A 14,188-nucleotide genomic window follows, 5' to 3' on the forward strand; every position below is an offset into this window, starting at 1 on the left:
ACCGTCAGATCACCGTGTATCAATAACTAAATAAATAGGACGATCTATTTTAAATAAATACTTTCTGCAAACTACACAGCTAGCCTACAGTTTAAAAGAGAACTACCTAGACCTGTCTGAAAAGGACGCTTACGAATTTGCCATTTTCTGATGCTAAAACATTTTGCCGTCACTTGATCTGGCCAAAAAACGTCAACGCTCCTGATTTTATAATTTGCTGCAGGAAAAAAGAATATGGCTGAAAATTCTTTCTGAAGGGTGGTGGTATTCCAAACAGGACCACTCAGAACACTTGAGAATACGAAACGATGAGGAGGAGGCTGCAGGACAGGTACCTTACGAAACAGCACACACACTTCGGGCCCTGCACTCTACCTCATTTCCCTAATAGGGATGAAAGCTCAGGCCTCTGGTAGCTTCCAGCTGACGCCAAGGCTCTCCACACCCCTTTTTTTGACAGGATTTTCTGGCGTTGGAGCCTGTGTCACAAATACGAATTCTGTGATCACCTCTAAACCGTCTAATAATGAATCAAGCACCTTTTAGAAGACCAAACCCTTGGCGATCCCATTTCCCCCCATCTCCCTCCGAAGACCAGCACACCTAGGCGGGTACTCTAGACCATATTCTATAAATCTTGCAGCGCATTAACTGAGAGAGAGAAACAATATAAAAAATAAAGAGTTTCGGCCATTCCCCTCGCTGTAACCGAAATTACAGGCTCCATTTCCTGTCCCCAAGGGGACTGCAAAATCGCCTTTTGAGAACGGGACGCCTCCCGCCCCCTCCAGGCTGGCGCCCGCGGCCCCCGCGCTCCCCCTGCCCGGGCCCCGCGGGCGCGAGGAGGTGGCGGGGACCCGGGACGCCCTCCCCTCCCCCTCCCAGCTCCGGTACCCACCTCGCGGCAGCGGCTTCACGTCCCCGTTCTCCTCCCGAGCGGCCCCGCCTGCCCCGCCGAGGCCGTGCCTCCTCCTTTCCTTCTCTCGCTTCTCCTTAGGTCGCCGCGGCTTGGCGTTGGCCGAGGAGGCGGCGGCCGGCAGCAAGAGATGGTGAGGCTGAGCGTGCAGCAGCGTAGGAGGGACCAGCAGTTTGCGCGGCACGGGCTGAGACGAGGAAGCGGAGGCTGAGGAAGGGACCGCCGAGCCAGCGGAAAAAGAGAAACTGCTCCGAGCAGAGGACGAGGAGGGGACAGCAGACAGCCCGGGAAAGCTCCAAGACGCGGGGCTGCCATAGCTCTGAGGCGAAGGTGCCGCCAGCGGCTGCAGCTGCCTGCTGTTCCCGCCGCTGCCCCCCTCTCCGTTCAGTCTCCGTGGCGCCTTCTTCTCCTCAGTACGAACCTTCTTGGCCGACAGAGGACCCGGTGGGTCCCGGAAGGAGGGCTGCAATTTGCCAAACGGTTCTTTCTCCGAGGCGACAGCGGCTGCGGCGGCGGCAGCAGCGCCGTCCACCGGGCTCGGCGGGTCCGCCATTTTGCGCTCCTGTTGTATTTACTCTCCTCCGCTCCCGGGCGCGGGGCAGGGGCGGGCCCTCAGCGAGGGGCGGGGGAGGGGTGGAGCGGCCCGGCCATCGGCAGAGCTCTCTATTGGACGAGCCTTGCTGAGGGATCCCTCTGAGAACCAACCAAAGGCGTCAATCTGGAGCCGAAGAGGCGGTATCGCCAAGCGGACCAGTTTTGGAGGTCAAAGCTCCGCGGGGCGCGGTTAGTGGCGGAGCAAGCTCTGAGGGGAGGGTCTTTCACTAGTCGCCAGCGTGAACTCTGGTGCCCCGGGAATGTCCGAAATGAACCCCCAACTCCGGACCCTCAAACCTGCCCCCACCCAGGCGCGCTCATATGTAGTTAGACTTTTTCATGTATCACCTTCTCTTCCTTTTCTCCCCCCGGGGTCCTTTTGGTCCCTCCCCGTCTCTTCGCGCGCAGAAAGCCGAATTTCGCTGATGCTCAGTCAGAGGAGAAAATTTTTATGCGGAATTCAGTCCTTCCTTCTGAAAGGCAACAGTTACTGGACGGTAGGTACTAAAAATCATTTGGTGTCCTGACAAGATTTGTTACTGTTGCTAAAATCGTCAACTCCAATGCTTTAAGGGAGAGAACTTCCTGCAAACCCAGAATTTTCGGATTACTTCTAAGCTTGAGGTAAGACTCCTTGGAGAATTTTTCTTTTAAACTTTAGTGATACAGTGTTAAAGATCTTAATTTTATTGCAATTATTATAACTGAGACTTGCTGAGAAAAATCCATTGGCGATATTTATTGATGTTTGAAAAAGAAGGATTTTTTAGAAGGTAAAATAGTGGTTAGCGCCCTGAATGTTCGATGTTTAAGCGTGTATTTTCATTTCTAGCTTAGGAAATGAGGAATTGGGGGGCGCGGTGGGTTACAGTAACAGGTTGCAACCAAAGCATGAAGCATGATTTTAATTCAGCTCAGGTCTCACATAAGATTAACAAATCAAAGAGATAGATGTAAGAATAAAAAGTAGCCACATAAGGAAATGAGAAGTCGGAGAATATTCTAAGTTCTAAAAGGAGCCCTATGTTTCCTGTAACTTTCTGGAAAACAGTTAAAAAGTAACTGTCCTCCAGGATTACCAATTCTTGTTACCTCAGGATGTTGGAATTTTTTGTTTTCCCTTTTCTGTTTGTTTAGAATACTTTGGAGTCAAAATTTAATAATAGACTTTTTTTAGATGCCTCAAATTTTTAAAGGAATGAAAGTATTTACCTTTAATACATACCGATGAAAAGTGAAAGTCAGCATGTGTCTTCATGAAAAGTAGCATTGTTGGAAGAGAGGACAGAGGATGGGGCTGGAAATCACTGACTAGTAACTGGCTTTGTAACCTCAGTCACAGTGTTTCATCTGTCAGAACCTCTGTTTTATTTTAATAAATTCAGTTACATGACCACTAAGGTCTCTTACATGCTCTTAACTTCTGCCATATCCAAGGAGCTTTCCAGAATCACACTGAAACCATTAGAATTAAAATAGCCTCTTAATTGTTGACCTTCCAGATACATAAATGTGTCTCATATATATTAATACAGTACCTGGAAACTTGCACCATTTTTCATCTCTCACATAGAAGCCTGGAAAGTCCAATTTGGTAAGGCCCCAGCTAAAGTGTACTCTCATCCTCATGAATTTGTTTCTGCTTGCACTATATATAGTCTTTTATACTGTTAAACACCCTTATCAGTCCTAACTCTTAATTTGCAGAGCCTGGGCAAGAGTATGGTTTGGAGGCTCACATACCATGTGAGCCTAAATCTTTAAGTTCTAAATCAAGATAACAGACTACTATAAAATTATAAAAAATGTATTTTGGGGCACCTCGTGGGCTCAGTCAATGGAGCATGTGACTCTTGATCTTTAGGTTGTGAGTTTGAGTTCCACATTGGGTGTAGAGATTACTTAGGAGAAAAAAATTGGGGGGCATCTGGGTGACTCAGTGGGGGTTAAGCCTCTGCCTTCAGCTCAGGTCATGGTTTCAGGGTCTTGGGATCGAGCCCCGCATCGGGCTCTCTGCTCAGCAGGGATCCCGCTTCCTCCTCTCTGCCTGCCTCTCTACCTATTGATCTCTGTCCAATAAATAAATAAAATCTTTTAAAAAAAAATCTTTAAAAAAATTTTTAAATGTATTCTGCTCTACCACCTTGACTGAAATAATGATCTGGAAGGCCAGGTTTAAATTTATAATTCTCAGACTTCCAGTGTTCTTAGCCAGGCCCTGTTCTCTTCCTATTCCCAGCTTCTTCACCCACCACACCAGAAGGGACCATGCCTGCACGCACCTAAGCACCTAACATGCCCAAGCTTATGTCCACACCCCTTCTTGCAAATACTGATGTGTAATCAGCAGCTCTCCGCCCTCTGATCTAGGCAGACTTGTCCCCTTGATCTCATAGACTTCTTGCTCTTTGTAATAAGAGGAAGATCCTTCAAGGTCTGAGGGCAATTCGTTTATCCGTTATCAGTGCTCGATGATCTGTTTTCTCTCCTGAGTAATCAGCCATCCCCTTTCAATTAGGTCAGTCCTCCTGACTTTGAACTAGGAGAGAATTCCCACCACTATCACCAATTCCTGTTGGCTTCATCTCTGCTACCACTAAAACCATCCACTTGTATCCATGCCCATTGTTGGCACCCTATTCAAAGTACTATCTCTTCTCCCCAGGATGACTACACTGGCTTTTTTTTGTCATTTCTTTATATTCTTGTTTTCTCAAATCTGTTCTTCATTCTACCCAGAATGTTCTTCTTAAAAACCTAAAAACCTAAATGTGATCATATCACTTCCCTAGCTTCAGACATGCCAGTAGCTTTCCTTGCTCTAAGAATAAAGCACAAATCCTTAATATGACCTACTTGACGCATCATGAACTAGTCTCTTCTTTTTTTTTTTTTTAACATTTTATTTATTTGACAGAGAGCACAAGTAGGCAGAGAGGCAGGCAGGGGGGGGGGGGGAAGCAGGCTCCCTCCTGAGCAGAGAGCCCAATGCGGGGCTCAATCCCAGAAACCTGGGATCATGACCTGAGCTGATAGCAGAGGCTTAACCCACTGAGCCACCCTAGTCTCTTCTGTATCAAGGTGAAAGCTCTTTAGTGTCTAGATTGCACTGTGCTATATTTCAGCATAAGAATATTGCACATATTGGGGGGCACCTGGGTGGCTCAGTGGGTTAAGCCACTGCCTTCGGCTCAGGTCATGATCTCAGGGTTCTGGGATCGAGTCCCGCATCGGGCTCTCTGCTCAGCAGGGAACCTGCTTTCCTCTCTCTCTGCCTGCCTCTGTCTACTGTGATCTCTTGCTGTCAAATAAATAAATTAAATCTTTAAAAAAAAAAAAAAAAGAATATTGCAAATATTGGGATGCCTGGGTGGCTCAGTGGGTTTAAGTGGCTGCCTTCCACTGAGGTCATGATCCCAGCATCCTGGGATCGAGCCCTGCATCAGGCTCCCTGCTCAGCAGAGTGCCTGCTTCTCCCTCTCCTTCTGTCTGGTGCTCTGCCTACTTGTGTTCTCCTATCTCTCTGTCAAATAAATAAATAAATAAAATCTTGGGGTGGGGGGAGAATATTGCATGGATTGTTTCCACTACCTGAAATGCTTTTCTCTTTACCTGATGCTTATGTGATGGTTTGCATAATGGAGGCAGATACCATGAATGCCTCCTATATTTCTAACCCGCATGCCTTGATGGACAGTTGTATCATTCACTGCACTAGGAAACATTGGGGAAGAGTGACAAGTTTGGGCTACTGCTTGACCTTGGACCTGATGAACATGAGGTGCCTATGAAATAATCACATCCTTTGGATCTCAGCTCAAGCCAAGTCTCAGTTGTTTAGAAAAGCCTACCTTTTCTTCCCCATCAAGACTAGATTCATATCTTGTCTGTTCCTGCTCTCTTTATCCCCATTTCTTTCACTTTTGGTTGTTGTCAGCTCATTGATAATCTCTGCCTTTCTATTCCCTTTTCAATAACGACAGCTCTTTTTGGAAACATACTACTGTATATTCTGCTTCTCGATCTTGTTTGAAACTCTGAGGACAGTCTATACATTTGAAAGTTGTTCTCACTAAGCTGGGGATCACTTCCCCAATTCTACATCACTGAATTTCAAATTATTATTACTCTTTCAATATCATGCCAAAAGCCCTCCCTTCTATCAGATTTTTGTAGTATGGCTGTACCATCCTCCACCGACTTCCTGATGATTTTGCCACACTTAATGAAGACTTTGATACTTTTTTCAAGTTCATCCCTTCTACTCTTCAGCCAACATTTTAACCTCAGTGTCCATGCTAATGAGCTGTGCAATATTCTTGCCTCTGTTTCTTCTTGGAGTTGAATTTCCATTCCATTTCAGTCACAAATTGCAGTGGACCTTCCTTGATCCTTTTCATTGCCCTTCCATCTCTGAAATCCTAAACTACAATGTTTTAATATTCAGGGTCCTTACCCCTCTATACCGTGCCCTTGTCCTTTGACGCTAGATCTTTCTTTTTCACCTAATTATGATTGCCAAATAAAATAGAGGATTCCCAGTTAAATTTGAATATCATATAAACGATGAATAAATTTTTAGTATAAGTCCCATACAGTATTTGGGACATATTTATACTGAAATAACTATTTACATTTATATATATATTTTTTTTCTTTGTTTATTTGAAATTCAAATTTAGGGGCTCTCGGGTGGCTCAGTTGGTTAAGCATCTGCCTTCAGCTCAGGTAGTGATCCTTGAGGTCCTGGGATCAAGCCCTGGGTGGGGCTCCCTGCTCAGCAGGGAGCCTGCTTCTCCCTTTCCCTCTGTCCCTTTACCCCTCCCCGCCCCCACTTTGTGCTTTCTCTCTCAAATAAATAAAATCTTTTAAAAAAGAAAGAAAGAAATTCAAATTTAACCGGATGTCCCTTCTTAATTTTCTCAACGTATCTGTCAGCCCTACACTAATCTATCCTTTCTGTACTTTCTTCACTATCAGACCTAGAGCCTATGGTATGTAACTGGTACCAAATACTTGCTAGAGTCGCAATTCCTCAAACTGTCATTTTCTTCACTTCTATGCTCCTGGTAACCCCTCTACTTGCTCTTTGTATCCAGGCTCCTGAGCATTGCTGCTTTTTTTCGATTTAAGTGTCGATGATTCTTAGGTGTATGTCACTGCTCTTGATCTCACTTTGCACCCTTCTGTGTGATATTATGCATCACAGTGTCTTCTGATAGCTCATGAATGCTGACTCTTCCCACATTCCCTCCTGCCTTAACCTTGCACCTGATTATTGACTCTTTTCCAGATGCCAGGTGGATGTAACCACAAGCACCTCAGTTCATGCCACCCATGCCCATCCTCCCATGTGTCATCTGCTACATTCCTTATCGTTCAAGCTACAAACTGGTAATCTTCTTTGACTTCTTTTTTTCCCTCAGCCTCCACATTCAATTAGTTACTATCTCTAGTCAGTTTCTCTTCATTCTTGCTGCTGCTTCCTGCCTTCACGCCTCAGGTCTCAGGTCGCTTGAGCTTTGTCGATGATTTATTTCCTTACTGACTGGTCTCTCTGCCTTCAGTCTTCCATCTTTGAACTGTCCTCCATGCTGCTACCAGAATTGTATTTCTAAAATGTAAACCTGACTATGCTTCAGTCTCTTCAGTAGTTCCCTTTTGCATGTGGAATAAAAGTCACACTTTTTGGTGTAGATATAAGCCATTCTTGATATATAACCCCAGCACTCCTATCTTTCTCACTTTCCTACAGCTTCCCTCTCTTTCATCCATTCTGAACCATTGTAATTCCCAAAAGAGTTGTACTCTGTGTCGCTGTGTGCATTCTCTGTTCTCTGCCTGGAATATAATACTAAAGTCTACTTAACCTTCAAGATTTAGTTCAAAAATCTCCCTTGTGTTGTGTTCCTGACTTCTCAATCAAAATCTAGTCATGCCTTTGTGCCATCATCATTCTGCATAGGATCATTTAACACACTGGTCTCTGCTTCTAGCCTGTGAGCTCCTCTACAGCAGGGATAATACTGTGTTTATATTTATGTGCCCCATATTTGGTATATGATCACTGCTCAATAAATGCATGTTGAAAAGAAGTATGTAAAGTGCAGGTTTGTAATCTTTACAGTAAGACGGGGACCCACAGTTACAAACTTGAATGCCAAATGGTCTTGAAAGGCTAACAAGTAATAAAATAAGGCAGGATAAATGTAATATAATAGGAAGTGGTGATGACCGGAAAACTGGGAATACTTGCTTTACCTACAAGATACATTTGCTTCTCAGCTCTAGCTGATTGTTCTATATGAAAATGAAGGGGACCAACCTGCTAACTCTCTAGATTTTTTTTAATGGAAGTTTCCTAAGAAGCTGTGTAAGCCAAACAAAACTTATCTGTGGGTCATGTAACCCAGTCTGACTTCTGATCTAGAAAACAATAGCTCAGTTTAGGTCAGGTATCTTTTGAGGGTTTTGTTTGTTTGTTAATCCACAGCCCTACCTTTGTCAGTTGCTGGAATAGATGCTAAGTAAATAAAAATGGTCCTTGAGCAACACAGGCGTCAACTGTGTGGGTCCACTCATATGTGGATTTTTTCCCCATAAATACGGTGAAATACTATAAATGTATTTTCTCTATCTTAGGATTTTCTTCATAAGTTTCTTTTTTATAGCTTACTTTTTTATAAGAATACAATATATAATACATACAATATACAAAGTATGTGTTAGTTGACTGTTAGCGTTAAGGCTTCTAGTCAACAGTAGACTATTAGTAGTTAAGTTTTGGGGGAGTCAAAGGTTGTATGCAGATTTTTGACTACACACTGCATTGTTCGGGGGTCAACTTAGACTTCCATCCATAATAAATGTTTGTTAGCAGTGCTTTGAGCTGACCTCTACAAGTCTTAGAATCTGCTTTCTCTATACATGATGACGTCCAATATTCCTGAGCTGAACTACATTTTCACTCTATTTCACTCTACAAATACACTATCCCCTGGCCTTGTCCATGTTCCTGACACCCTTGGATAAAGGTCCTTGTGCTCTATAAAACCCTGTATGAACCTTAAAGACATCTCTTTTACCCATCTGGTTCAGACATCTCAAAGTCCTGCCTCTACCACATTGACCGGCTTATCTTTATGTATATTTCTGACTTGAGTTATGGCTTATAAAGGGTGGTTCTGCGCTTTGGGAAAGCCTGACCTTTTTAGCTAGTGTGTTGTCAGTTCTAATTTAGTCTACATCTAGTACGGGGGCCAGCAAACTTGATTTTAAAGGATCAGGTAGTAAATATTTTAGGCTTTGCAGACCACATGGTCTTCCTAGCAACTACTGCTAGTTGCAGAAAAGCAGCCATAGACAGCATGTAAACAAAGGGGGTGACTGGGAGAGAATTATCTGTTAAATTCAACTGCCAATTGGATGTCTCAAAAAACATTTCAGATTTATCATACAGTTTCTTCTCACAATATTTTATAGGTTTCTCCTCTCCTCAGGCATTATTAAATGGTAGAAACCCTCAAATTTCAGGGCTCCCGGGTGGCTCAGTGGGTTAAAGCCTCTGCCTTCAGCTCAGGTCATGATCCCAGGGTCCTGGGATCAAGCCCACATCGGGCTCTGCTAGGTAGGGAGCCTGCTTCCCCCTCTCTCTCTCCTTGCCTCTCTGCCTACTTGTGATCTCTGTCAAATAAATAAATAAAATCTTGAAAAAGGAAAAAACCTCAAGTTTCAATTCAAGGACCCTTTTTTCTGCCTCACATTATTCTTTTTCCTGGTCAATCTCAAAAATGCCGTAACTTTAATAGATTGTTTTATAGTAACAGCTCCCCAATGGACACTTCTAAAGCTAACTGCTCCTCTATGTTTGCGACGTGACTACTCTGCATCTTCCACATTTATGTCAAAAACACCTCACATGCAACATGTCTTTGGCAGAGATGGCTAGTGTATGTTTGCCCCCCTTCTTCCTTACTGTCTGAACCTTTATTTCATTTAGTTTGCTATGTGCCTAGTTTAAATTAAAAAAAAAAAAAAAAAATAGCCTGCCCCACCTCCCTTACTCTTGAAGATGCCAGTGATGTGGTGGGAGTCTTAGGGTAAGGTTTTCAGGAAGCTCCTTTAGGGGTGGGAAGAGGCACTTGGCCTATTTTCCCTTCCCTCTTTCTCTACTGCCTGGAACTTGGATAAAGGAAAAAAAAGAAAGGGAAGTAACTAGTCAAGATTGAAAACTCTCAGCCTATAGATACTTTTTTTTTTTTTGATTCAGCACTTTAGGTGAGTTGAATTCTCACCTCTTAACCAGTAATACAGTTTTCCAATAAATATGAGCCAACTACTTGCTCAACCACAATCTTCTTTCCAGCTTGAGTGTATACTCAAGTTTAGCAGAAGGAGAGCAAAGTAGGGGAAAGAAGTTGAAAATTGCAAGGGAGGGAGTGGCCCACAGTTTAAAGGCTTCATTGAAGAGCCAGGAGGAACCACAAAGCAGAAAGAAGATATGAATATAGGGGGCCGAATAGAGTAAATAGAAAACATCCATAAATGTCTCTTTTGGAGTTAATTTTGTTGCCAGAACTTTTATATGGAAGGACATCAGATCATTTTATTTTTTTTATTATCGTTTTTTTAAGATTTTATTTATTTAACAGACAGAGATCACAAGTAGGCAGAGAGGCAGGCAGAGAGAGGAGGAAGCAGGCTCCCCACTGAGCAGAGAGCCCGATGCAGGGCTCAATCCCAGGACCCTGGGATCATGACCCGAGCCAAAGGCAGAGGCTTTAACCCACTGAGCCACCCAGGCACCCCAACATCAGATCATTTTAGAACGGGATAGGAAGCCTATAAAATGTATGGCAGGAGCTTTATTCAATGTTGTAAAGCTCTAAAAAGAAAATCATATTTTGTTCTCTTGAGTTCTCTAGGAAGAAGGAGCTATTTTAACTAATAGAGGGTAAAGTATATTAAAACCTTGAAACCTAGGTGTGGCAAAGAGGTATAAAAAAAATGATAAACTCATAGAATGTCTGGATTGAAAAACCAATCTGTACCCAATTTGTGAACTTTCTTTACCACATACCCTTTCCTTTCTTCTTGAACAGGAGCACTTTGCCTCCAGAATAACTGTTCTCTGCTTCATAGTTTCAGCCACACCATCAGACCACCACTGTGGGTAGAAATACAATATTTACTGAGTGCCTTATATAAGCCTCATGTTTGTGGACATTTCACTTCATTCCATGCTTTGAAAAGTTTTCCAAGGCACTTTTTTCTTTTTTTTAAAGATTTTATTTATTTATTTGACAGAGATCACAAGGAGGCAGAGAGGAGGAAGCAGGTTCCCTGCTGAGCAGAGAGCCCGATGTGGGGCTCGATCCCAGGACCCTGGCTGGGATCATGACCTGAGCCGAAGGCAGAGGCTTTAACCCACTGAGCCACCCAGGCGCCCCTCCAAGGCACTTTTCAAAACTGAATTGGAATTCCACATTCATTCTGAACCTCAAACCAGTTTTCTTTCTAATATGTCCTATCTTGCAAGGGGAAGCAGAAGTCTAAAGATCAAAATTTTAAATTCAAACATTCACTGGGCCTTTTTAGAAGTTTCAGTTCATTTAATTGCTATATTCAGAAAACAGGCATTCCAGAAAGATGCAGTATTTCTTAGGGCACTGGTGCTTTTGAATAGGCCAGAGATTACTTCTAGGGGAAGAAAAGAATAGGCCAAGATTACTTCTAGGGAAAGGAGTGAGATTGGGAGAGTATCCCACTCTCCCACTATACACCTATAGACACAGTGGCCTCAGCTTCCAGAGACACTTTATAATTCAGATGCCCAGAAAAACTCTGGGTAACCTCAACATCCTGAAGCAGGTCTCACAGATTCGAAGGGTGAGGGGGTGGACCCACAGTTAGAAGAAAACAGTTTTGTGCAAATACTGCACCTAGAGCCAGGAAATTATAAAGCTACGACTATCACGAAGTTATCTTTTCATTATTTTAGTTTCACAGATTTTACTTTGAAAAGCTCTTCTGTATTATTTATTTATTTATTTTTAAAAGATTTTATTTATTTATTTGACACAGAGAGATCACAAGTAGGCAGAGCAGCACACAGAGAGAGAGCATGGGGGAAGCAGGGTCCCTACTCAGCTGTGGGGCTCGATCCCAGGACCCTGAGATCATGACCTGAGCTGAAGGCAGAGGCTTAACCCACTGAGCCACTCAGGCGCCCCTGTATAATTTATTTACAGGGCCATGAAATAATACATATCTTGCCTTAGATTCACATGCTGGCTCCTCTTTCCTCAGATGTATAAGTATTTATTATCTTTGATTGAAAAATAGATGTAACATTAAACAGCTAAAGAACCATCAAATAAATCACTGCTTCTGAAGTTAACTTTCAAATCTAACTCAAGCTATGATTAAATCTGCTTACATTGTAATGCCTGTTCTTTTTTTTTTTTTTTTTAAGATTTTATTTTTAACTAATCTCCACACCCAACATGGGGCTTGAACTCACAACTACAAGACCATGACTGGCAGGCTCCACCAGCTGAGCCAGCCAGATGCCTCTGTAATTCCTATTCTTAGGATTTGAATCCTGATCTTCGCCTATATTTAATTTTAATGCGTGAAAAATTCTAAGTTCTTTATTATTGTTACTGGGAGTTTTATATCTGTTAGATAAAGCAGACAGAAAAAGGAAGGCGTAGATCTGGTCCCTGGAAACCTTGAATACCAAGGCACAAAACCTGGGATCAAAGTTTGCCATATCCAACCTTGCCAACATAGATGTTGGCAAGTGCCAAAGAGGAGAAACTCTCTTTTTGTAAAGTTGTTGTAACTTGGGTGGAGTTTGCCTTAAGGCTTAATCTTGCCACCCAAGTTCACAAATACTAGCAGTGTCCCTTGTTCATCACCTTGGTGTAGGTCAGAAGTGTGAGGAGTATGGACGTTCAGTCTCTTCAACCTATTCACGGTGAACTGTCAATACAGAGGCACAGGTATTAGAGTTCTAAATACCAAGGGAAGTGCTTCAGTGATGATCACAGGAAAATAAGCCCAAAATAATGCAACACCAATGTAAACAACAGGTATATGGTCATAATGTGTGGTACTCATAAATGAATAAATAACTTAGCTGAGATTCAGTACTACTTCTGATACTTCAGTTAGAGGTATTAAACAGAAAAAGACAAATATATTAGTGGCAAATGATACAGATTTGTTTGAAGATATGAAGGACATCATTATTTTTTCTATTGGCATACTAATAATGTCTTTTATCCCTCTATAAGTAAAACTATAAATCCTACTTATATCAACTCACATTGCCTCTTCTGCCCCCCAGAATAATCTCTCATGTTTATGATGATGTGTTTAATAATTTTTTTAAAAGGGTTTTTTTGCTGATCATTGATATTATTTTCTACAGTTTCTTTATTCCTTGGTTTACTACCACTTAAACTAGAGGTACTTCTTTTACTACATTTTATGGATTCTCTTTTTCAGTTTATTTTCAAATAATTATTAGTCCATTTTTTCTTATTTTCCGTGTACATTGTGTTCAGTTAGCAAATGCTTATTTTTTTTAAGTTTTTATTTATTTGAGTAATTTCTATACCCAATGTGGGGCTCAAACTCACAACCTCAGATTGAATTGCCAGGCACCCTGAGTTAGCAAATACTTACTAAGCATGATCCCAGACAGTAGGCTAAGTTCTGGAACACAGCAGTAGACAAGGCAGACATGGTCCCTGTCGTCATGTAGCAAACCTTCCTTTCTAGTCACAAGATACATTTCCAATAAGCCTTTCATTGATGCTTCGTTATTCAAGACTGTCGTCTCATTTGTTACTCATTTATTCATACAACAAACAGTATTGAGTATCTCTGTGTAGCTAGCATAGCATGACAATATAATTAAGAAAACAGACATAACAGGGGCGCCTGGGTGGCGTCAGACTCTTGATTTCGGCTCGGTTCTTGATCTTAGGGTCATGAGACCGACCCTCACATGGGGCTCTGTGCTCAGGACAGAGTTTGCTTGTCCCTCTCCTACTTCTCCCTTCTCCTCCCACCACTCATGTGCTCTCTCTCTCACTGTCTCTCTCTCTCTCTGCCTCTAAATTAAAAAAAAAAAAAAAAAAAGAGGGGCACCTGGGTGGCTCAGTGGGTTAAGCCTCTGCCTTCGGCTCAGGTCATGATCTCAGGGTCCTGGGATCGAGCCCTGCATCGGGCTCTCTGCTCAACAGGGAGCCTGCTTCGCCCTTTCTCTCTGCCTGCCTCTCTGCCTACTTGTGATCTCTCTCTCTCTGTCAAATAAATAAATAAAATCTAAAAAAAAAAAAAAAAAGAGAGAGAGAGAGAGGCATAACAGGTAAATTCTAGCAGTGTGGTTAAAATAATGCAGTGGTAGCATGAACTATGTATGTGGAAGATAGAAAAGGTAGATTAACAGCTCTAGCTGGAGAAACAGAAAAGAGCATCCTGGAGAAGATAATATTCAAGCCGATTAAAGATTAGTAGACAAAGAAGATGGAGAAGGACTTTTGAGGCTGAGGAAGGAACATTTGGAAGAAGATAAGGAGCCATATGTTAAATGTGATACTCTCTGTATAACATCATAGTTCAAGTATAAAGGACATGAACTATCATAAAAGGAAAGGAGCTTCT

At 42.5% G+C, this 14,188-nt stretch overlaps 1 protein-coding gene across 2 annotated transcripts in view; it reads right to left on the minus strand.

Moving 5' to 3' along the window:
* The window catches only part of RSBN1L (round spermatid basic protein 1 like), a 65,613-nt gene extending 64,093 nt beyond the window's left edge, over nt 1-1,520 (minus strand). Inside the window, exon 1 of one of the 2 annotated variants that reach the window (XM_059396969.1) lies at nt 899-1,520. In XM_059396969.1, the coding sequence (XP_059252952.1) occupies nt 899-1,469 (571 nt within the window). In that variant the 5' untranslated portion in view covers nt 1,470-1,520. The remainder of the gene's footprint in view (nt 1-898) is intronic. The other variant, XM_059396968.1, reaches the window with a different exon arrangement.
* Between the last annotated feature and the right edge of the window lie 12,668 nt (nt 1,521-14,188).

Source organism: Mustela nigripes, chromosome 4 (genome assembly GCF_022355385.1).
Source record: "Mustela nigripes isolate SB6536 chromosome 4, MUSNIG.SB6536, whole genome shotgun sequence".
Taxonomy (NCBI): Eukaryota; Metazoa; Chordata; class Mammalia; order Carnivora; family Mustelidae; genus Mustela; species Mustela nigripes.